The 24,800-nt window shown below is 45.0% G+C and overlaps 1 protein-coding gene and 1 long non-coding RNA gene across 2 annotated transcripts in view; one reads left to right on the forward strand and one right to left on the reverse strand.

Annotated features, from left to right (window-relative positions):
- Window positions 1–1,993: 1,993 nt before the first annotated feature.
- Gpx7 (glutathione peroxidase 7) lies at window positions 1,994–9,274 on the forward strand. The gene is made up of 3 exons (XM_034502740.2): window positions 1,994–2,199; window positions 6,145–6,406; window positions 8,670–9,274. The coding sequence occupies exons 1-3, from the start codon at window positions 2,065–2,067 to the stop codon at window positions 8,831–8,833; spliced, it is 561 nt and encodes a 186-aa protein (XP_034358631.1). The 5' UTR covers window positions 1,994–2,064; the 3' UTR covers window positions 8,834–9,274.
- Window positions 9,275–10,472: 1,198 nt separating this feature from the next.
- LOC143442385 (uncharacterized) overlaps window positions 10,473–24,800 on the reverse strand; it is a 42,720-nt gene continuing 28,392 nt past the window's right edge. The window contains exon 4 of the long non-coding RNA XR_013110525.1: window positions 10,473–10,641. This is a non-coding gene — a long non-coding RNA (uncharacterized LOC143442385). The remainder of the gene's footprint in view (window positions 10,642–24,800) is intronic.

The following is a 24,800-nucleotide window of genomic DNA, read 5'->3' on the forward strand; positions in this document are numbered from 1 at the left end:
ACATTTACTGAGTATATCGTGTGTGAAGAGAGGACACAGGGATAATCCAGACACAGGCCTTCCTTGGAGGACAAGGCAGCTGGGGAAATAGACAACTAGACATTACTGTCAGCTTAATTGTTTATGTTAACAAGACCCATAATAGGCCTCAAGGCTCCCAAAAGATAGGGGTTAGGAGGTAGAACAGTAGGGAAACTTGTTTAGGCCTTCACCTTGCCAGGATCACCTTTGTCCTGTACCCCTCTGCTGGCCAAGTTCTCCATCTTGGTGGTGGAGAAAGACAGCCTACTCTGAAGTCTGAGGGCTGGGAGTTCAAATCCTACTGTGTCACCTTGTGTACAAGTCTGCTAGCCTTGTGATGTGGCACTCACAATCTTTCCCCAGCGGCCCCTGAAGACTCTTCTAGGCTCATCTGCCCCACCCCTTCTTAATCCAAGCTGCCACGCCCTCCCCTCAAACTCTGTGCCTTCATGGTCACTGCCCCACCCCCTCACTCTGAAGCCTGAGGCCTGCCTGCCTATCCCATTACTTTTTCCCTACATTCTCTTCTGTGACCATCCCTGGGCCTTAAAGCCCCACGGTTTCTTCTTCCTCAGCATCTGCTCTTGCCTTTTCCTGTCTGAGCATCACAGGAAAGCCACAGGGATCTATCTGTTATATGTGGGCCTCACTACAGTGTTTAAGCTAGCAGAAACAAAAAACAAAACTCCATTTCTTGGGTTAATTGTAAATTTTTTTTTTTTTTTTTAAATACTATGTCTCACTATGAAGTCACACACAGCTGGCCTGGTACTATATAGACAAGGTTGACCACTAACTCAGAGGTCTGCCTGCCTCTGTTCCCCAAATGCTTGGATTAAAGGCATTGGCTATCACACAAGCCTGTAAACTCTATTGTGGCCCACTAGGCTGTGTGACCTCACACCTACCTCCCCTCCTCCACCCCCAAGCTTTCTTTCCTGTCAGTTGCCCTTGTTGCCCAGTGTATCACGTTTCACTCTCCCTGGAGGCCTTGCACAAGTTTCCTGCTTTTACCTGAATAATTTCTATTCATTTGTCAGAGTTCAGTTCACCCCCTCCCCTCCCCACACACACACCCCCTCAGCTTTGTTAGGTGGTACTGTACTTGCCATAACAGTAGTTTTAGAGTTAACTGTGAATTATTTAGTGTCCTATCTCCCCCTGAATAGGATCTTGTTCATCACTGCACAGGGACACCTAGAGCTGAACTTGGCATAGAACAGATACTCCAAATGTGTGTTAACTCATACTAAGTCACCACCAGATGCTTTGGCTTTTTATGGGTGTCACAGACGTTTCTTCTGAGCTTGGGAAACGCTGTAGCGTGCTGTCCAGATCTCTTGTCACTAACTTGAGATTCCAGCTGCTAGCCATGTTAGTGTCCACAAAGAGCCTTTAACTGTCAGCTGCTCGAGATATGGGGCCTTCTTGACTGCTGCTGCACCTCCTGCCAGGAGACACTAATCCAGTGATTGACTAGATAGGCACTCTCTCCTAACCCCACCTGCACTGCTGGAATCCAAACCGCAGCCGACTCTGGTCTCCCAGACTTGTTTGACTTCTCCCTTTGGGGGAAACACTATACCCTTTAACCTAAAGTTTGTACGCATCATTCAGCTATCAAATTTCTATCACTTTGCTCTTATGGTCCAGTACTCCCAGTTTTACACTTAACTAGGTGTATTCCCGTGAAGAAACTGAGGCTCAGAGTAGTGGAGCGGTCCACCTAAGGCAAGGCACACACTAGAAGCTAATCTTCACACACAAATATTCTCCACTATCTCCCTATTAAGTCTCTGCATCCTGAGCTTGAGCTTGAGCGAATTTTGTTCTCAGCCTCAAGAAAACAGGATCCTGCGATCTGAAGCTGACCGGTGCAGAACAGCTAGGGAAACTGAGGTTCAGAGCCGGAACTCTGCGCCTGCAGAGGCGATTGCGAAGGGGGCGCGTCCTGCCCAGCGGGCCGCCTCCTCCCGCCCCTCACGCCGGGGTCCCCTCCGCCTTGTCTTTGCCCTCGCCAAGTCGCCACCTCGGGAGTGAGCCATGGTTGCGGCTGTGACGACGGCGTGGCTACTCCTGTGGGCCGCGGCCTGCGCGCAATCCGGGCAGGACTTCTACGACTTCAAGGCGGTCAACATCCGGGGCAAGCTGGTGTCGCTGGAGAAGTACCGTGGCTCGGTGAGCGATGGTCCCTTGCGGACCTGGCGCGGATGGGGGAGGGGCTTGAGGGGGTGGGGGGCCGGGCAGAGGCCCCGCGGGGATGCTACACTAGGGCGCGCCACAGCTTGGACACCCCAGGCATCCCTGCCGAGTGATCCGAGCATCCAGCGCTCCCTGATCCTTGCCTACTCAGGCCTGCGGCTACGTGGCACAGCTCAGGAGCCACCCGCGCTGACTGCGCTCTGAGAGGCTCAGGATCTCACCCGGAAGGTGAATGTCCTCCGCTCTCTGCTTTGCCTCTCCTAAGTGGAAAAGAAACCCTAGCCTTTATGGCCTTTTGCCGGTCCAGTCTAGCTTCAGCGCCTGTAACAGTGGGTCCAATGAGAAAGCAGAGAGACAAATGTGCAGTGGAGGGAGTTACCATCTAAAATGGGCCTTTTCATGATTCTTAGAACCCACCCTCAGGCCTTGAGAGCGAAGATACTACAGTAGAAAGCAATCCAAGTTGTAAGAGAACCTCACACACACCCTTCCCATCCTTGATCCTCCTAAGGCCCACCCCTTAGAGGGGAGTTGTGATGGAGTTGCTAGTGGGCCGGGCCCTACTTACTAGACCGAATCACAGTAAGAAGGAAGTATGTCAGGATTGGGTCTTTTAAATAAGACTGGAGCAAGACAGATCAATCCAGACAAAGAGAGCTGGCCAAGTCCAAACACAGAAGCAAAACAAGAAAGGTCAGGGAGGACCAGGGATTTCAGCAGCGGGTACTTGAAGGATACAAACTGCTAGACTGAACAGTGTTGGATGAGGCTGACTCAGTCAGGGAGACTTTGAACTATGAAGTTCAGAAACTCTGGCACTACACTGCGATGAAGAATCCTCTCAAGAGAGGAGAATAGTGGCACAGGCCCTTAATCCCAGCATGCAAGAGGAAGAGAGAAGCTGATCTCTGAGAGTTCACGGCCAGTTTAGTGTCTATCTATATAGGGAGTTCCAAAAAGCCAGGGCTACATAGTGAGAACCTATCTCAAAAAAAAAAAAAAAAAAAGAGTAAAGTAATTAATTAAAATTTTAAAATCCTTCAAAGAACCTTCTGCCTCTTGAGATGGAGTTGGAGATCCTGGTGTGAAGACGTGGTGTCGGGCGCCAATGGACATGTGAACAAAAGAGTGGTTCAGTATGCTTTTCTTGCAAGCAAGGTCATTTTTAGGGATAGCCTTGACGTTCTCAATTATACTGGGAGTCCTTGCCCTGACTAGTGTGTTATAAGTTTCGAGTGAAAAGACTGTTTGGAAGCATTAGGTAAGCTTTAGGTGCTCTGTGTGGATGGTAGGTCTCATCTATGACATCATCCAAAACTCCAGACAAAGGGAAGCAAAGGGCAAGGCCTCTCCTTCCCTCTAATGCAGGTAGACAGAGACCCCAGATTTATCACCTGAGCAGCTCTGACAGCCATTAATTCATTGTTTATTATTCAGCGCCTACTGTATACTAGCTGGAAACCCAAGCTCTGAAGATAAACAGTGGTGATTAAAGCAAGTTCATGTTTTAATCAAGTTTATGGGAAGAAGAGACAATAAACAAGGAACTGAATACTGAACGGGGCAACCCCAATAGCAATGAGAGCTTTACAAAAGGGAAGCTGATTAACCTAAGCTGGTCCTGCTGCTTGGGCCACACCTTCATTCATTCATTACTGACCATTTGCTGTCTCCCTGCCACATGCCTGATACTGGATGTAAGTAAGGATAACTGGGGTGGCAGTCATTTAGTCCATGGCTGAGCATGATTGTTGAGGTAATCACTTAGAAATGTGCTTACTTCTTGGATGGGCTTGTGTATCTACCTAGAGGATGGAATGTATGAGAGAAAGAGAGAGAGGGAAAGGAGAGAGAAAGAGAATGTGTTGTTTTATTTGCTTGCTTCTATATTTACATCTGAGTCTGTTTCTGTGCATGTGTATGTAAAATGTGAATATGCTATTCGGTTTCATGAAGGGACTAAGAAGCAAGATTCCCCCCTTCACAAAGACTAGGGAGACACACATGATACAGGTTAAAAAGAAGCATCTTTTAATGCTTTCAATAAAGGTCCAGCAGGAAAGAAGGTAGGAGACCCTTAACTGGGGAAGGATATTAGAGTTATGATTTTTATCACCCCAGGCAGAGTGTACAATAGGTCGGATTAGCTCAATGATTCTCAGCTGGGGGAAACTTTGAAAAAGATATTTTGTTAGCTAGGTGATGGTGGTGCAAACCTTTAATCTAGCACTTAGGAGGCAGAGGCAGATGGATCTCTGTGAGTTTGGGACCAGCCTGGTCTACAGAGTAAGTTGCAGGACAGCCAGGGCTACACACACACACACACACAAAAAATACCTCTGTCTTGGGGAAAAAAAAAAGATTTCTTTGTTATTACATTGTGTGTGTGTGTGTGTGTGTGTGTGTGTGTGTGTGTGCGCGCATGAGTGCACATGCTTGTGTACATGCCTGTCATGTGTCCAGGTGAAGGCCAGAGAACAACCTGAGGGAGACATTTCTTTCCTTCTACTCTATGGGGCCCTGGGATTGAACTCAAATTGTCAGGCTTGGTGGCAAATGGTCATCTCTCCAATGTTTTGTTTTGCTTTTTTTGTTTTGAGACACAGAATCTCATTATGCAGTGCCTGGCCTGGAACTTGCTATATAGACCAGGCTGGTCTTGAACTCACAGAGATCCACTTGCTTCTGTCCCTGCCTGCTACATGCAGGGATCAAAGGCATACATTTTTTCTTTGCTTTGCTTTTTTTTTTTCTTTTCTTTTCTTTTCTTTTTAAAAGACAGTCTTACTATGTAGTCTAGGCTGGCCTCCAATTTGAAATTCTGCTGCCTCAGCTTCCTTAGAGCTGAGATTACAGATATGTGCCACAAACCCGATAGGGAAATATTCTTGGTTGTCAAACATCTGGTCGTCAGGCATCTAGTGGGTACAGGCTACAGTGATGCCAAATACTCTACAATAAACAGGACAGCTCCCCACATGAAGACCCATAATTTTAGTAGTGCTGACTCCAAGACTAGCTTGAGCGATTTGTGTCCAGTGTTCCAGACTGACCCTGGGAAATGACCTTCTTTGGGTAGCCAGGTGACATTATTTCAACCTGTTTCAAAAGCAGCCATGGAGATAGGGCACCCGGGCAAAGGATTTTAATCTTTTAATAATACAGAGCTAGAAGCTGGAAATGTGGCATTCATGCCAAAATTCTAAGTACATTATAACTCAGTTCCATCAGCTAGCTTTGTATTTATTGCCTAGAGCCTTTACAAAAATTAAAGCTCAGTGATCAAACTAAGTATTTGTTTGCTGGAAGGGAGGAGATCAAAAGGGATTGTCCTGGGCGGCAGTCATTCTGCCTGTGTATCCATGTGCTAGCAGCTCCTTCTAGGGAAGTGTACAGAGAGACACAGCTCTGCTTCCTTTTTCCTTAGAAACTTCTGGGAAGGAGCCCATCTGGAATTTCTGGAAGTTCACAGCTGACTGAACCAAACTGAACCTAAGTGTACCTATCTCCTCCCCAACATCACCTACTGATGTGTGCTCCCTGTGTGCATGCCTCTCTGTGAAAGTGCTACATGTATTTGTGGATACATGTACTACTAGCTAATGTAGGTTTGAATCATAGAACATGTGCATATGAATTTAGGTGAATTGTGTGCATACTGTCACAGATATTTTATGTATTGTATACATGCATCTAGACCCCTACGTGCTTGCTTTTATGTGTGGGTGTGTTTATATGAACATTATACACATATATACACACATACACGTGTGTGTGTGTGTGTGTGTATATATGGCATTCTTGCATGTGTGAAGGAGTCACCTATGTGAACATACCAAAGCAGATACAAGTGCGTGCCTTTTTGCTGGATTGTATGTGGCTCTGAGCTTTCTTGTTTTTTGTTTGATTTTTGCCATGCAGGTTTCCCTGGTGGTGAACGTAGCTAGTGAATGTGGCTTCACAGACCAGAACTACCGAGCCTTGCAGCAGCTGCAGCGGGACCTGGGCCCCCACCATTTTAATGTGCTTGCCTTCCCTTGCAACCAGTTTGGCCAACAGGAACCAGACTCCAACAGGGAGATTGAGAACTTTGCTCGCCGCACCTACAGTGTCTCTTTCCCCATGTTTAGCAAGATCGCAGTCACTGGCACTGGCGCCCACCCTGCCTTCAAATACCTAACCCGTGAGTCCTGTCCCTTCTTCCCCTCACCTTCCCTCCCTGGCTGGAACAATGACTCCCTAGGCAACAGAAGCTGGTGGCTGGCTGGGTCACCTTTTTCTTTCTAATCCTTGAAGGGAAGCGAAGGCAGCCATGCTATCTCACCCTAGCCCTTCTTTGAGATCTTGTCTTCACTCACAGGGGCTCCTGGAATGAGACAGGTCAACATGCCTTTGTCACTAGTTGAGCTATAGATTTGGATACAAAAACCAAGGCACAACCGCGGGATATCACATGCCTGGAGAAGGCTGACTGAAATGACTGGAAGTCTCTTGTTCCGAGTCAAAGTCTCAATGTTAAAGGGAAACTATATCTTAAGCTGAAAAAATCAGCTTAATTGCTATGCCTGGAACACCAGCGACAGGCAAGATGTGTGGGCTACGAATGAATTCATCAGGGCAGAAGGAGGCAATAGAGTTTGTTAGGTATCTTGTGGTCTGTCTGCAACAGATAAGGCAGTAGAGAAACTGCTCAGAGATGATCTAAGGGGCTGCTTTTATGTGTATGGGAAGTGGGGCTCTGTGGCCAGTCAGGCAGTGTTTCAGTGTCACTGTGCTCTGACTGTTTAGGTCTTATCAGGTGGGACATCTGTACATCGATGTCTGGAAGGTTAGAAGGGTAGTTCATGTTGTTAAGGATTAAGATTTACAATGTATGCTCACTTATATCCTGTCTCTGTCTCTGTCTCTGTCTGTGGCTCTGTCGTCTGTGGCTCTGTCTGTGGCTCTGTCTGTGGCTCTGTCTGTGGCTCTGTGGCTCTGTGGCTCTGTCTGTGGCTCTGTGGCTCTGTGGCTCTGTGGCTCTGTGGCTCTGTGGCTCTGGCTCTGGCTCTGGCTTTTCAAGATAAGGTTTTACTGTTTAACAGTCCTGGCTATCCAGGAACTCACTTTGTAGACCAGGCTGTCCTGGAACTCACAGAGATTCAACTGCCTCTGCTTCCCAAGTGAGGGGATTAAAGGCATGTGCCACCACTGCCCCAGAAGTTATCTCTACTTCTTCCAACTGGCTATCTATGTAAGAAGCAGGCTTGGTTCACTAAGGGTCAAATATTTGATGATCTAAGACTACTTTTTAAAAAGTGGGATTCTGAGTGCTAGAGAGCACTCACTGTCTGCTCTTCCAAAGGACCTGGGTTTAATTCCCAGTATCCACATGGCAGCTCACAACTATTGGTACTCCAGTTTCAGGGATCTCTCTCTCTCTCTCTCTCTCTCTCTCTCTCTCTCTCTCTCTCTCTCTCTCACACACACACACACACACACACATACACACACACACACACACAGGCAGAACACCAATATATATAAAATAAATAAATCTCTCTCTTTTTTTTTAAGTGAGATCCTGGGATTAGAGAGATGGCTCAGAGATTAAGAGCACTGGCTGTTTCACAACCACCTGCTACTCTAGCCCCGGGGAGCCAATGCCCCTTTCTGGCTTTCTTGGACACTATACATATATGGTATACAGACATAAATGCAAGCAAAATACGTATACACATTTTTTTTTTAAAGAATGAAAGAAAACTAATACACAATGCCTTGATTCCTCAGGCGCAGACCTTGTGAACTTTGGAATCTGGCTGCTTCTGTGTTCTTGTTAAGTCATCATTTCCCCTCCTATATGTTCTGTTCATTTTCTCCCAGTTCCTACAATTGTTGATCAATCTGGCCCTTGCTTTAGAAGCACCTGGAAAAATCTTATAACTGCACAAACCTGAGCTCTACTCAAGCAAGACCCAAGAATTTACTTGAAGGCCCCACTCCCTGACAGTGATTTGGATTGTATCAGTACATGGCTAATCTTTAGTTGCCACTAAGATTTAATTGGAAGCAGGACACTGAGGACCAGGCCCACACTTGGGAGGTAGAGCAAGGAGGAGAAGGCATTTCAAGGCTACACGTACACACTGTATAGCAAGACCAAGGTAGCCTGGGTACAGGGAATCCTGTCTCGAAACAAAACAGACTTGGAGAACAGGGTGTGACAATTTGGGGATCATGTAAAGGAGGACTGAGAGTGCTGTATCAGGTACTTGCAGTCTTTCTCAATCTGGATCCACATTGGGATTTACTGAAGAGCTTTTAAAAGGTGCTGATAGCTGGGTCTTGTTCTCCGTGACTCTAAGTAGTCTAGATGAAGCCTGGGTACCAGAATTATATCAATAATGGGGTTCCAGGAGCGGATATAGGGAGGCACATTGATCTTCTGCTCTCTTTTTCTCTAGAGACTTCTGGGAAGGAGCCCAACTGGAACTTCTGGAAGTATCTAGTGGCCCCAGATGGAAAGGTGGTGGGGGCGTGGGATCCCACTGTGCCAGTGGAGGAGATCAAGCCCCATATTACAGAGCAGGTGAAGAATCTCATCCTTCGGAAACGAGAAGACTTGTGACCAGGTTCCTCTGAAACCCCCATCTCTCAGCAAACTCAAGTGGTGCTTCACCGGCAGAGACCCAATACTTCTCTTCCCTTCACTCCCTCAGAGGACCAAGCCTAAGACTTGGATGATTTGAATCCAAGAGCAACGAACAGGAACTGCTGGCCAATGAGAGTTCTTAACAGCATATCACCAGCCAGCAGGCTTCTAGCCAAAGGAAACATGGCAAGGCTATGAAGAAAACATGTAGATGGGTATGAGGCAATCATCTACTTAGCCAGGCCAAGTCTTACCTCACAGGGAGGCTGTGAAGATTAGCATCTAATACCCGTGAATGTGCCTGGGGCAATGCTCGCCAAAGGGGAAGCACTCCGCACAGTTTTCTGCATATAAACAAACATTATTTGTGACAATAAAACCTGAGCTCGACATAAATGTCTAGCCCATGGAAACCTAGGTCAACTGTGTTTGCTATTTTTGTTATTTTTTTTTTCTTAATTACGAAAGACACGCGTTCTTAGGGAGTATGTTGGGGGAAAGACTCAAGAGTTCAAACACTTGCCAGACTCTATTTCCAGAAAGGCAAAAAGAAAGGCATAGAAAGAGAGAGCCACAAATAAAAACACACACACTAAGCTAGAAGTAAACACTGTCTGTAATTTCGGGTGGATGTTGAAGGCTTCCAGCCCTTTTAACTTCTTTCAATCAAGCTAAGCATTAATGCTCAATAAAAATACTCAGATCAGTCATACACTACAATAGAAATAAGTGAAGGATATTATTATAATTTAAATGTGAGCTATCCCCCAAGGCTATCCCTGAACACTTGGTTTCCAGCTAGTGGCATTGTTTTCGTTGATGATGGGTGGGTTGCAGAACCTTTTATACCCAGGACAGATATATGGCTATAAGAGCAGGGTTTCAGGATTCTGGCTGGACTCAGGCTCTTCTTTCAGACTGCTCTGATAGTATGACCTCCCCTGCCACACACAGACTGCCTCGACAGTGTGACCTAGCCACCATGTATACCATGGCCAGGAGCTAGTCCCACCACTGCGCCTTCTTGGTTATGAAGGACTGATAATCCCTGAAACTGTGAGCCACAAGAAATCTTCTCTCCCTTAAGTTGCATTGGCTGGATATTTTTTCACAGCCAGAGGAAAAGTAAACAGTGCCGAGATGCATTTGCAAACTACAGGCACCCAGTAAGGATTCCAGAAATAGCAGCTCCTTTGGGTGGTATGTTCTCAGGAAAGACATCTGGGGCACTAGCCATCCCAACTAGGTCTCCCAAGGAAGGACCGGGCCTTACTTGCTTGTGAAGTTGCACCTAGAGTTCTCAGGATTTTTTTTTTTTTTGGACAGTGTCTGTCTAGATAACCCTAGACTAACCCTTGGCTGTCCTAGAATTTGGTAGGTAAGCCAAGCTGGCCTCAAACCCACCCTATCTTCCTCTCAAGCTCTGAATAAAAGGTGTGTGCTACCACACACCTTTTATAATAATATAATAATAAAAACTTTATTATTATTTTCATTGATTATTTGAGAATCTCACACCATGCACCTCGATCGCTCTCACCTCCTAGCCTTCCCATGCCCAACCATTCTCCTGTTAGTGCCTCCACACCCTCCCCGCCCAACACACACACAAAGAAAAGAAAAACCAAGTTCATGTTGAGTTATCCACATACTCACTGGAGCATGGTCAAATTCCTAGTAGCCAGCCCCCGAAGGAAGGATGAGTCTTTCTTCATCAGCATCCAGGCCAGAAGTCACCAACTGTGGAGAGCTGTGCAGTAGAGTTTGCTTTTCTTCTCTCATTCCTGATAAGGGAGAAATTTGAACCATTTAATACGCAAGTTTGAGGACATTACAATACATAGAGAACATAAGATTTCTCATAGAAGTCTGGGGCCTATTGATCAAGCCAGAAAGGAGAAACCCTGGGGAGCCTCCTGTCTCTGCCTTCCAGGATTCACGCCTGACTTTTTATATATATGCTGTCTAAACTCAAGTCTTTTTGTACTTTATCAACCAAGCCATCTCCCTAGCCCCATTTAGTTCCACTTAGAAATATGATCTCCTCATATAACCCCAGCTGGCCTTGAACTTACAACCCTCTACCTCATTGTTCCTAGTGATAAGCTCCTGGACACCATACAAAATGCCTGTAGCTTTGATAAACTAAGTGTTTTCGATTGTTGTTGTTGCCACACTTGGACTGTTAGAGCAATGGTAAAGATCGTCCTTTTGTCTTTTGGTCTTTTGAGGAGGCCTGTGTTGGGGTGTTGAGTCAGAAGGATGCTGAAGGCTGTGTGCTGTGGTGCTGAGTCAGAGGAAGGATGGAGCAGACCTTGTCTCAGCAGCCTCATGGTCGGATACAAGTGAATCCTGAGGGGTGAAAGGTTATTCCTACTGCTGGATTCTGTTGCTTGTGCTGTTTTGTCTTTTCAAAGCAAAGACCGCTTGCATTAAGGAAGGTTTGTGCTTAGGGATTTGAATCCAGGGTTGGGGCATCTTGGGGAGTGGTCCTCAGCTACTGAGCCTTTGTGGACAGCACCTGAAGCCTCTGCATGGGGAAGATACTGGCCCCTTGTTGGACAAGCTTTTCCTTCTGTTTTGTAAATTATTTACTAGCTTATATTCTTTTACCTAAAACAAACACGCCACTGTCTCCTGAAGTTGGTTCGCCTGTTGCTCAGCATCTTGGCTCATCTTGGTCTCCCCAGGCTGAAAGTGCCCCTAGATATTGGCATCCCCCCAATTCCTTATAGGCCCTGGATACCAGCTGGTCCACAGAGCCTCCAAATGCCTTTTCTGGTGCACCTTGGGGCACAGGATTTTTTTTTTAATTAGATGGAGGTGGCACACATACCACAGGGCATGCATGGCGGTAAGAGAGCAACCTGTGGGAGTCAGCTCTCTCCTTGCCCCACGTGGGTTCCTGGGATAGAACTCAAGTCATCAGCCTTGGCAGCAATTGCCTTTCCCCACTAAACCATGGTATCTGCCCATGATGAGTTTTTTTTTCCTACTACTCTTTTTTTAGTTCTTCCTTGTGACTTAATGATTTATATCTGTTTCCTTTCCTCTCAGGTATTATGTGCCAATTAGAAATAGGGATTGTTCCCTTGAATATATACAGCCATACACACACACACACATACACACACATATATATCTTTTGTGTATTATATTTCCTACTCATTTTTCTTTGTGTATCTGTATATAGTATAAGTGTGAGACAAATTTATAGGAGAGGGACTGGTGATTATATATATATAATATATGTATATTACATATATAATGTGTGTGTGTGTGTGTGTGTGTGTATGTGTGTGTGTGTGTGTAGAGAAAAGAGATTTATTCAATATGGCTACATAGGGAAAAGAAGCAAAGCCTAGTGACCCCTCCCCAAATTCATATTCAAGGTCCTGATGTGAGATTTAGGTTTAAATAGAAAGCAAAATATACCTATAACTAAATTATCCCAGTCAAGGTGTGGTCCCAGCCATCACTGATCCATCATTACCTGAGCACTAGTCTGTCCTACAAGGTGGTCTGACAAGTTGTCATAACTGTGAAATCTCTTTCTGAGGGGCAAGCTCCCCTCTAGCTGGAGGTCCCTATCTTATCTTTCCACTAGCATGAGACTAAGGGGAGTTCCAATTTCTTAGAGCCCATTGTTCGGCTGTCTGATAGGCAAAGGGAGGACATGCTGTCTTCTTTAGAACATCTTTCCTCCTACTACGATGCTTAAATTTGAGCACTAGATCCATGCAGGTCCATGTCTAGACCTAGACACCAAAGATTATAAAAAGAAATTCCTCAAAAGGTGTGAATTCAGCCAGTGATGGCGGTGCATGCTTTTAATCCCAGCACTCAGGGGCCAAAGGAGGCAGATCTCTGTGAATTTAAGGCCAGCCTGGTTTACAGAGCTAGTTTCAAGAGAGCCAAAGCTACAGAGACCTTACTTCAGAAAAACAAACAAACAAACAAACAAACAAACACTAACAACAAGTTTTGAGTCCTGCTGATGACTTCACACATCTCATTAAACATGTATTTCTTTTTTTTTTTCTTTTCTTTTTTTTTTTTTTTTTTTCTTCTTTGGTTTTTTGAGACAGGGTTTCTCTGTGTAGTCCTGGCTGTCCTGGAACTCACTCTGTAGACCAGGCTGGCCTCGAACTCAGAAATCCGCCTGCCTCTGCCTCCCAAGTGCTGGGATTAAAGGCGTGTACCACCACTGCCCGGCTAAACATGTATTTCTACAGACTTTATAAGCTTTCAGCTCGCTCTAGTTTCTTCTAACATACACAAAACTCGTATCAATTCCCTCCCCTTAGCCATTATTTTAGCTATGATCTGCCAAGATCCTGGTTGTAAATTAACCCCTTGGTTATCAGTTAACACTTGAGTAGTTGATATATGATTATCCACTGACAGTTTAATTACCTCCTAACACCTGCTTATCGTCCAGATACTTAACTCTTTAGGGAGTATTACATGACAGCTTGGCTACATGCTAAACCTTTATTATTAATCAATACTTTAATAACTTGCTTTAAGCATATTACTGATTCTATAGCTATCTGCCATTATTTAGAGTAGTCCTCCATGTTCTCCTATCTCCTAATGAGGCAGAACGGAGACACAGGGTCAGTTGTGGAAACATGGAAAGGAAGGGATGGAGAAGGAAGGAAGGAAGAGAGGAGAAAGGAGAGAAAGAGAGAGAAAGAGAGAGAGAGAGAGAGAGAGAGAGAGAGAGCCCTAATTCTAGCCTTGGTTGAAAGCTCTAGGCAGCTGAAAATTAGGAATTTCAACACAATTACACTTGCTTAAGGCTTTACTTCTTCTTCCCAGCTGGAAACCTGCAATTTTCTGGGAATCTCAGCAGAAACTCTTTCTAGTGAAAGGGTGTCCGGCTCCTTGTGCAACCCCAGTAGCCCCTGCTTTCATTTTATCAGATTGTAATCCATCCAAGCAGTCATCAGAGTCACCCTGTAATTCCACTTATCAGAGAGAAAAGGGCTGGTAGATAGCAAAGTGAATAAAGACACCTACTACCAAGCCCCGCAACCTGAATGCAATCCCAGAAGGGACTTCTACTCATGTGATGTGACACATGTTCACATGTGTGCATGCACAGATCTACATACACACACAAAAAGAGATAATTCCCTTCCTTCCTTTCTTCTTTCTCTCCCTTTCTCTCTTCCTTCCTCCCTCCCTCCCTCCCTCCCTCCCTTCCTCCCTTCCTTCCTTCCTTCCTTCCTTTCTTTCTTTTTAAATAACGCACATACACTTTGTGTTCCATGTACCAAACTCTCTGAGCAGGGAGGGATAACTTGGATTTTGTAATTTTAGCTCTCTGTGAGTGTATATCACATGAGTGTAGTGCCTGCAGAGGCCAGAAGAGGGTGTCGGGTCTCCTTGAGCTGGAGCTCCAGTCGGTCAAGAGCTGTCTAACATGGGTGCTGGGAACTGAACTCAGGTCCTTTGGAAAGGCAGCAGACACTTTTAACCACCAAGCCACCTCTCCAGCTCCTTTTCTCTTTTATTTCTTTTCTTTTCACTCTCTCTTTTTTGTTTGTTTCTTTGTTTGTTTTTGGGTTTTGATTTTTTTGTTTGTTTGTTTTTGAGACAGGGTCTTACTATATAGTCTTAGTTAGCCTGGAACGCAGTGTTTAGACCAGACTGGCTTTGTACCTCCTGAGTGCTGAGACTGAAGAGTTGTGTACCACCATGCCTAGTACAAGGTTTCTAAGCAACCTCTGAGACATAACTTGAGAGCTATGAAGATGGTATATACAGCTAATGCCAGGACATTTAACTGCAACTCTCCCTTACGAATACCATGCCCATGTGGGTAGGACTTACTCTTTTCCCAAGAACCTCTTTCTCCTAACCTTTATACTTAAAATATGTGTTTAAATATCTTTAATGAACTTGGCTTCATACAGACTAGTCCTGGAATTTTTTTCTGTGTCAAAGCCAAGGATCCGGTTTTATCTGAGCCAAGGTCCTGAAAAGGTTGTGAGAGTTTCTCAAGCTTCTTTGAGTAGCAGTGTGGAACAATGTCTCCAGGCTTCTGTCACCATTGACACTAATGACCACCGTGTCTACCTGAAATTCAGAGAGTGCTAACCCCAGCATATAATGTTTTCCCTATATATAAACACCAAGGTAAAGATTTATTATAAATTAAGCACAGTAAGAGATTAACATCAATAACCACTAGTCAACAACCATAATATACTATAATAGAAGTGTTCTCTCATTCTCTCTTTCTCTCTCCTCTCCTCTCCTTTCCATCACTAGATGAATAGAACATATAGTTTAAGTGCACTAGACAAAAGTCTGATTTACACTCAGAAGAGGATGGCCAGGATGGCTTGAAACTTCATGTAATCACAACAACAATTTAAAAATTATGAATCCAAGCCTGGCATGGTGGCATACAGTTTTAATCTCAGCACTCTGAAGGCAAAGGCAGGTGGATCTATGTGAATTTGAGGCCAGCCTGGTCTACAGAACAAGTTCCGGGACAGACAGAGCTATATGGTGAGACTCTGTCCCATGGGGGGGGGGGGTGATGAGTTATTTATATCTGAATATTTTCATTAATATTTTCAGATCACAGCTCACCACAGATAAGTGGGGTTGTGGGACATACAGCTGTAGATCAGGGGCTGTAGTGTAGATTGCCAGCCATAGACTCTGGATAGTAGGTTTTGAGAGTTAGGCATTATTGATGGCTGCAGTCAAAAGACAGCCATGGTCTTTGTCTCTTGTTGAGCTCTCCTGTCAGCTCCAGATGGTTTCCTACCATGTCAATGCATTCTATGTCCAATGCTCCTTACTAGTTGTAATGCTGCCTTCAAGCTGGGCAGACAGATGATGGAAGGAGGAAAAGTGAACGGCCAGGGGACTCTCCGGAGTGTCAGAATTCAAGGAGACATTCACTCATCAACAAACAGTTCTTGAGCTCTGCTTAAGTGTTGCTGTGTTCTTAGGGTACATCAGTGATCAAAAACAGGCACATCCCCAGCTGTGGGGAACTTAAAATAGTGGGAGAGACAAATAAGTACCAATTATTTAATAATTACAACTGGGATAAGCACCGAGAGCAGGGAGTCATGTGTACATACACAAGTGGCACTTGGCCTCTTGTGGAGTTCAGAGAACACCTCCCTGAAAACTGACATTAAAGCTGAGAGCTCTAATTTTCAAAAAGAATTAGAGACTAACGTACAGAAGTCCTAAGTGAATGGAGTAGCTTGGGCAAAAATTCCTTGGAAGAAAGATGTTGGCTTTGATGGAGCCAGGACTGCCGGCAGCCAAGTGATAAGAGTCTGGAAAGTTAGACGGGCCATTTCAGCAAGGACTTTGTGATCTGTGTGAGGACTGATGGTGAGCTGAGTCAGCACGGCATAGCCTGGTGTACACGGGAGTCCTAAGTCTAAACTCTTGGAGGAAACTGAGGCAGAGGAAGTCATCACTGGTAGAGGCAGGCTACGCTGGGTGCTTCTTGGAGGACAGGTAATCCTGTGGACACTGTGGAAGGAGAAACCTCCATCGGGGACAACGTCGGGGTTGCTAGAGGGGACTATACCTCCTTTTACTTCCCTGGACCCCACGGTAGTGATTATTATATTGGACATGACCCAAAGGCCATATTTTAAGAAATCCTGCCTAGGGTATAGCAAAACAAACAAAACTGATAGGCAAGCTTCCTCTCTTCCTCACACCTCCACCAGCTCCCGAGTTTTGGCTTTCTTTATGGTTTCTGCTACTTTGTAACAACACAGATTTCCTGGCTTTAAGAGGAACCCAGAGGGAAAGAGATCTTGATTTCATCCTATGTAAAAGCCAGACTTTTGCTGTGCTATGACTTCATCAACAGTCCAGGATGATCACTCTGCCATCACTAGGATGCTGCCATCATCTGCATGGTCCAAGAAGGCTGCCCATCTCAACCACATTCCTCCTATGCCATGTCTTATCATTTAAAATGCAGTCACCTATGACCAGGCAGTGGTGGTACACTCCTTTAATCCCAGCACTCAGGAGGCAGAAGCAGGTGGATCTCTGAGTTCGAGGCCAGCATGGAACAGAGCAAGTTCCAGGACAGCCAATGCTACACAGAGAAACCCTGTCTCAAAAAACCAAAACAAACAAACAAAACAACAAAAACCAACAACAGCCGGGCGGTGGTGGCGCACGCCTTTAATCCCAGCACTTGGGAGGCAGAGGCAAGCGAATTTCTGAGTTTGAGGCCAGCCTGGTCTACAGAGTGAGTTTCAGGACAGCCAGGGCTACACAGAGAAACCCTGTCTCAAAAAAACAAACAAACAAAAAAAAAAAACCAAACAAACAAAAAAACCAAACAAAAAACAACAAAAAAAAGACCAACAACAACAAAAGTTCAGTTACCTAGCCACACCACACCCAGCTTACTAGAATATAAAATGTTTATCCTATATGATCTTCAGATGAAAACCAAGGATTTAAACAGGGCACGGTGCACACGTCTGGAGTTCCCAGTACTTAGGACACAGGAACAGGAAAGAAGATCAGGAATTCAAGGTCTTCCTCTGCGTGGGATACATGAGAATGAAGAGAGGGTAGAAGGGAGAGGAGATAGAGATAGAGACAGAGACAGAGACAGAGCTAGAGATAGAGAGAGGAGAGGACAGAGGAGGCAGAGTCACCTATACTACAACCTTCCCCCTTTCCTTCCTACTGCTTCCTGGTCTTACATGAGTCTGTTTACTGGTAGCGTAGTGGCCTCCACATGTGTATAAAACAGGAAGAAGCCACAGAAAAGGATAAAGATGGAGGGATTGAGGGAGATACAGGAATTCACCATCCTTGGAGTTCATTTCCTTGGTCTCAACTACTACAACCCATCTTTCCTACTGCAAGGTGAAGAATGTTCTAGAAAGCTCTCCCTAGCAATCCATCTGTTCCGCTGCACTCTGACCGAGAATGCCTGCTGGGCTCTTTCTCAACCTCTTTCCATTGCCCAGGAGGAAATTCTCCTTCTTGCCTTATCTCTGGGCCTTATCTCTATGGTATTCTGAGCATAGCAAACATCTGACTCAAAGCAGATGTTCAAAATACACTGGGAGGGGCAGAAGTTGGTGGGGGTGCAGCAAGATTGGTGAGGTGGCTCAGCAGGTAAAACATAATGACTTGAATTGTGTCTAGGACCCACATGGTGGAAACACAGAACCAACTTTAAACATGCACCATGGCGTGTATGTATCCTTCTCACATATAACATAACTCTAGCTCTGGAGGATCCAATTCTTCTGGCCTCTGATGGTTACTTCCCAAGGTCAGACTAGCTGACTCAGACTGGTCCCACAGGAGAAAAGAAACATTTGCAGAAAACCCAGGACTGAGGCATGAGAGATGACCTAGCCATTAAGTGCAGAACTCTTAACTGCTTTGCTCTTTCAGAGGACTCAGGTTTGAATGCAGCACCCACATGGCATCTGACAACCATCTGTAATTCCACTTGCAGTGGATTCAATTCCGTCTCCTGGCCTCTGTAGGTACCAGGTTTGCAAGTGATACACAGACATACATACACACAGAACATCCATACATAGATAGTTTTAAATTTTTTTTGAAAGGAAGAATGAAAGGAAGGAAGGAAGGAAGGAAGGAAGGAAGGAAGGAAGGAAGGAAGGAAGTCAGCCCAGGGCTCATAAGCAAATCTTGTCATAAAGATGGCTGGTTGATCAAGATGATCTGTACAATCCTGCCAGCTACATAGTGAGACTCGGTCTCCAAAAACAAAACCAGAAGTTGACAAATAGGATGACTAGAAATTAAATACTTCTCAGACAAGAGAGGAAGTCCACACACATCTGATTCTAGAACTCAAGAGGCAGAGGTACGAGAAACTCCCAATGTCCAAGCTACATGTATTTGGTATATATTGCAAATTCTGGGCCAGGCAGGGCTATTTAGCAAGGATCTTGTCTCAAAAACTAAAGACCCAAACCCAGGAAAATCAAATGTTGAAGATGGGAGGGGAAAAGGAGCCCTGTTCTCTGCTGGTGGGAGTGTGAACAAGTGTGGCTGCTATGGAGATTGCTATGGAGTTTTTTTCAAAAAGCTAAAAAACAGAACTAGTACTCCCAGATACATGTACAAAGAATTATTAAGTCAAGACATCATAGACATATTAGACAACCATATATATTGGTACACTATATTCTTTGTTTGAGGCAGGGTTTCTTTGTGTCACTCTGGCTGTCCTGGAATTCACATAGAAGACCAGCCTGACCTTAAACTCACAGAGATCCACCTGCCTCCTGACTGCTAGGTTCAAAGGCTTGGCACACTATTCCTAATTGCTAAGATATGGAACTGGCTTAGATGTCCATCAAAAGCAGAATAGGCTGGGGAGATAGCTTAGCAGGTAAAAGCACTTGTCACCATGCCACACAATGACTTGAGTTCAATTATCAGGACCCATGGTAGAAGGAGAGACCTGGTTCCTGCAAGCTGTCCCCTGACCTCCACATGCAAGCCATATGTATATGCCCTCATCTCCCATAAAATTTAAAAAAAAAAAGAAATGTAATCTTTTTTTTTTAAAAAAATGAATAAAGTGTAAAACTTGCACAATGGAGTTTTTGTTCTTGATTGATTTGATTGACAAGGTCTCAAAATATCCCAGGTTGGCTTGAAACTTGCTATATAGACCAGGCTGGCCTTGAACTCACAGAGATCTGCCTGCCTCTGAAGTGCTGGGATTAAAGCCATGAGCCACAGGCCTGGCTTATTTCACACAGGCTTTTATGTATTTCTGGCTGGCTTCCAACTCTCTATGTAGCCAAGGGTGACCTTGAACTCCTGTTTCTCCTCTACACCGTTCACATCCCAGGGCCTCAGAAAGACTGAAATTGTTACACACATATGTGGTTTCTTCCTGAGTTGTATTTTTTTTCAATTTGTTTTATTTCATGTACATGAGTGTTTTATTTGAAGATATCAGATTCCCTAGAAATGGAACTATGCATGGCTGGTCTCCATGCCTGGCCACACTGGGGTTCCAGTCAGCTGTAAAGAATGAGATCATGTCATTTGCAGGAAAATGGATGGGATTGGAGATCATCATGTTAAATGCAATAATTGAGACTCAGAGAGACAGATGGCAGGAACTGGAAAGATGGCTCAGTGGTTAGGAGCACTAGCTGCTCTTCTAGAGGACCTGAGTTCAGTTCCCAGATACATAGATCCAGTTCAGGGGGCTCCAGTGCCCTCTTCGGCCTCTGACTACACTGCACACACATATGCACAGACACTCACACATAAGAAAAAGAAAGTAAATCTTTTAAAAATAATATTAATTAGCTAAAATAAAAAATATTTCAAATGTCAAGTACTTGTGAGGAAACAGAACTACTGATGAAGACAAAACTGTACAGCCATCCAGGAAAATAGTTTGGCAAATTTTAAAAAGTGGGTTTTTTTGGGGAGAGTTTGTTTGTTTGTTGTTGTTTTGAGATAGGGTCTCACTATACAGCTCTGGTTGTCCTGGAACATATAGAGATCTGCCTGCTTCTGTCCCTGGGTGAGAGAGACAGAGGGGGGGGGGGGGAGAGGAAGAAGAAGAAGAAGAAGGAGGAGGAGGAGGAGGAGGAGGAGGAGGAGGAGGAGGAGGAGGAGGAGGAGGAGGAAATTAGAAGGCGCCTAAATGTCCAAGAACTAACACCATGATGTGAGCAGGAAACTGAAGATTTATAGCACAGCAAAAATGAATCAAGTCGGCAGAGCCGGAGCCCCAGACACAAGTCCACAGACACAAGGCTAGGTGGAAAACTAGCTCTGGAAGAGTCCTGTGATTGTTATGTTTACATTTTAAACCACAGGCAAGGCAAAAGCAGCTCCACACATTACTCAAAGATCCAAAACAGGCATCAGCATCAATCAGCAAGCCATCACCAGAGCCTTTGCCTCTGGCTATCTGTGGGGTGAGATGGAGGAAGGGGAGCTTCAAGCCCCACTGATTAAAAAAAAATTTTTTCCCCTTAAACTAACTAGAGGGTCCATCTTTGTTTTAGTCTTTTGTCATTTTGTGAGTCTCAAAGATTGCAGAGTAAAGAGACCAGCAAACCAGATAAAAACCGAGGAAACTGAGGAACAGATGACTAGTCCTAGATGCGGACCGAGGTCCCACTATGTCCACCAGGCCACTTGTCTCAGAAGACAGAGTCATTCTGGAAGTGAAGGGAAAGCTGCCTCTCTGAGGACAGGCTCCCTGCCCCACCCTTCCTTTGTTTCTCCAGCGATAGGAACAGCATGCTGGTTGCCCCCACGTGGAGCGGACAGGGTCGGTGGCTGCCTGCCAAAAGCTGTACAGACTCTCTCCTTCTTCTCCCCTCCTCCCTCCCTCCTCTCTCTCTCTCTCTCTCTCTCTCTCTCTCTCTCTCTCTCTCTCTCCTCTCCCTCTCGCTCCTCTCCTCTCCCTTTTCCTCCATCTCTCTTTTTCTGTCTCTCCCCCTCTCTCCTCTCCCTCACTCTGCCTTTTCTTTCCTTCTCTCTCTCTCCTCTCCCCCTCTCTGCTCCCTCTTTTCTCTCCCTGTCCCTCCCACACTTCTTTCTGCCTCTGTCTCTGTCTCTCTCACCATGGACCCTGGGTACCAATCTGGTAACCTTGGGATCCTGCACTACACACAATCACACACACACACACACACACACACACACACACACACACACACACACACACACACACACCAGAAGACCTGGTAGTTGCAGTGGAAGAAGCAGTTTGCTCCCGATTGTGACTGAGGCCATCCCTACCAATGGAGGAGAAGCAAGGGTGAGGGATGGTTTTTTGTCCTGCCATTCTTGGAGGAATTGACCCCTCAACCAGGTAGCCAAGGTCAACAGAGTAATTTTGAGTATTTCACAGAAAGACTCCGTGTAGATGCTTGCCTCGAGCCAGACATGTTTTATTCGGACTCAGCTATTGCTCCAAAGCAGAGAAGGAAAGTGACTCAGCCACTGTCACCCAGTAGAGACTGGAACTTATTACTTGTACATCCTTCAGCAACTTACTAGTCCTATCTAGAATTTGGTTTTTCTATCCATAAAGTTGGTGCATAATTGGTGTTGGGATGGGGGGGTGTTCCAAAGTGTGTCTGTGTATGAGTGTATGGATGTGTGTGTGACGGGGGTCTGTGTGGGGGTGCGTATGTTTGTCTGTCAAAGTATGTGTGTTTATGTGTGGGGGTGGGAGTGTATGTGTGTGGGGTCATCTATATATGTGTGTGGGAGTGTGTGTATGGGAGTAGGGGGTGTGGGGGGAGGTATGTGTGTATGGGAGTGTGTGATGAGACTATAGGTGAATTTTTTCTTTTGATTATTGACATTTTCAAATGTATTGCTTACAAATATGTATAACAAATATGTATGCATTTGTTAATTTTGTTTCTTTGTTCTTTTGGAGGGGTTGGTTTTTTTATTTTTTGTTTTTTGGGATTTTTTTTTTTGGTTTTTCGAGTCAGGGTTTCTCTGTGTAGCCTTGGCTGTCCTGGAACTCACTCTGTAGACCAGGCTGGCCTCGAACTCAGAGATTCTCCTGCCTCTGCCTCCCAAGTGCTGGGATTAAAGGCATGCGCCACCACTGCCCGGCTTGGGAAAGCATTTTTATAGGTTGGATATGAAGGCTGAAAGAAAAGAGTCAGAAACAACGCTAAAGTTTTTGCATGAAGCAACAGAAGGGTTGTTTTTGTTTCTGTTTTTCCAACTGGATTTCTCTGTGGATCCCTGGTTGTCTGCTCTCTATAGATCATGCTGGTCTGATCTGCCTACCTCTGCTTCTTGAGTGTTGGGATTAAAGGTGTGCACGCCTACACATTCTCTCTCTCTCTCTCTCTCTCTCTCTCTCTCTCTCTCTGGCTCCTTTTAGTGTTTTTGTAAAGATAAGGTCTTGCAATGTAACCCTAGCTGGCTTGGAATCTGTTGTAATCCTCCTGCCTCTGCCTCCCAAGTGCTGGTACTACGGACACATACACTACATAGCTATGTTTTCTTTTTGGATGGAGAGAAAACCACTGTACAGATTGTTGTGAGAAGTGAAGAGACAAGGAAAAGGAAGAGCACAGCTGCTGGTTCACAGCTGGTTCTCTGCAGCTGTGAGGCCACACCCACCCTTCTCTCTGGACCTTCCTATACTCTTTTTCCCTTCTGGTGATGAGAGACTTTGGCCCACAGACTGCAGCTTGGAAAAGGAAACAGGAAGGAACTCTGATGACCACCGGCTACATGACTTTGGAAAACTCACTTAACCTTCAGGGATCTCAGTTGCTTTGCTGCAAAATGGGAGTATAAGCACTTTAAATCCATTTTCAGGTTGACAAGATGGTTCAGAGAGTACTGACACCTTGCCACCAAACCCAGCAATGTGTGTTTCATCCTCACATGGTAGAAGGATGACATGGGAAACTAAATGCTGGCAGGATAGAACAAACCATGGCACACGAGCATGAGTACACACACATGCACACACATACACGCACACAAGCACATACATACATGCACACATATACATACATATACATACATACACATGCAGACACACATACACACATGCACACTCACATACATACACATACACAGACAGAGACACACACACAGAGACACGCACATATGCACACACATACACACAGAGACACACATACAGAGACACAGATACACACACAAACACACATTTTTAAGCAGACATGACACACAGAATGAGAGACTGCTTGGCACACAATAAATGAACAATAATATCTTCAGGAAAATATCATGAGGAACATAATGGGTGCAACAAAGGAACATATGAAGGACAGAGCTGGACCAGAGATCATAGGTGATTTTAACATAGGATCACACGGAATCTTCGATGTAGTGAAAATGGTCTGAGGACATATATGGGAAAAACTCCATCCTTGTTAATACTGGCTTCTAACTGCACTTCAGCACTTCCTCCTAGAATCCAAACAAGGGACAAAACAAAACAAACAAAAGCATCTTAGTAGCATCTACAACGTTGTCATTAGAGAAATGACCTCGAAGCTGGGCAGTGGTGGCACAGGCCTTTAATCCCAGCACTTGGGAGGCAGAGGCAGGAGAATCTCTGAGTTGGAAGCCAGCCTGTTCTACAGAGTGAGTTCCAAGACAGCCAGGGCTACACAGAGAAACCCTCAAAAAACAAACAAACAAACAAACAACAACAACAACAACAAAAAAAAAACAAGAAATGACCTCGAAAGTACAGCACTCAGTGGACAATCTGTCCATCTTTTGACATTCTAAACTGTAGGATTTAACTGCGATTCAGCACAACTGGCAGCCTCTATGATCCTAAATAACTCCTTCTTTGCAGTTAAAAACATCTTATTAATATCAGCCCATCAGCTTCATCAAGAGTGTAAAGGAACTAACTCTTGGGTGGGCAGGCATGGTCACACTCCTACTTGGGCCACTGATGGCTGTGTGACATTGTGCGGTCTCTCTCCAGGGCATGATCCTCCCTCTGGGTTTCTAGGAGAAAGAAATTAATTCTTTTTTTTTTTTTTAAAGAATTTATTTATTTATTTTATGTAAGTACGCTGTAGCTGTCTTCAGACACCCATATGAGGGCATCAGATCTCATTATGGATGGTTGTGAGCCACCATGTGGTTGCTGGGATTTGAACTCATGACCTCTGGAAGAGCAGTCAATGCTCTTAACCACTGAGCCATCTCACCAGCCCCAAGAAATTAATTCTTGACTGGGAAAGGATTTGGGGAATTGTCTTCCCAGTTTTGCCGGCCGACCATGTCTCTGAGAAGCTGTCTTCTTTCCCAAAGGCTTCCTCCCCTTCATCCCTTCTCCTGGTAAACAGAGGTCAAAATGTACCTTCACTAGGGCAGCTCTAGTCTTCAGTGAGAACAGCTCAAGAGAAGAGTTTTCTGGAAATAATAA

Source organism: Arvicanthis niloticus, chromosome 5 (genome assembly GCF_011762505.2).
Source record: "Arvicanthis niloticus isolate mArvNil1 chromosome 5, mArvNil1.pat.X, whole genome shotgun sequence".
NCBI lineage: Eukaryota > Metazoa > Chordata > Mammalia > Rodentia > Muridae > Arvicanthis > Arvicanthis niloticus.

What these genes read in the sequence shown, in the direction of transcription:
- Gpx7 (XM_034502740.2), top strand. Translation starts at nt 2,065, where the DNA reads ATGGTTGCGGCTGTGACGACGGCGTGGCTACTCCTGTGGGCCGCGGCC. An exon ending in TGGAGAAGTACCGTGGCTCG is followed by an intron (nt 2,200 to 6,144) that starts GTGAGCGATGGT and finishes TTTGCCATGCAG; the next exon opens with GTTTCCCTGGTGGTGAACGT. An exon ending in TGCCTTCAAATACCTAACCC is followed by an intron (nt 6,407 to 8,669) that starts GTGAGTCCTGTC and finishes CTTTTTCTCTAG; the next exon opens with AGACTTCTGGGAAGGAGCCC.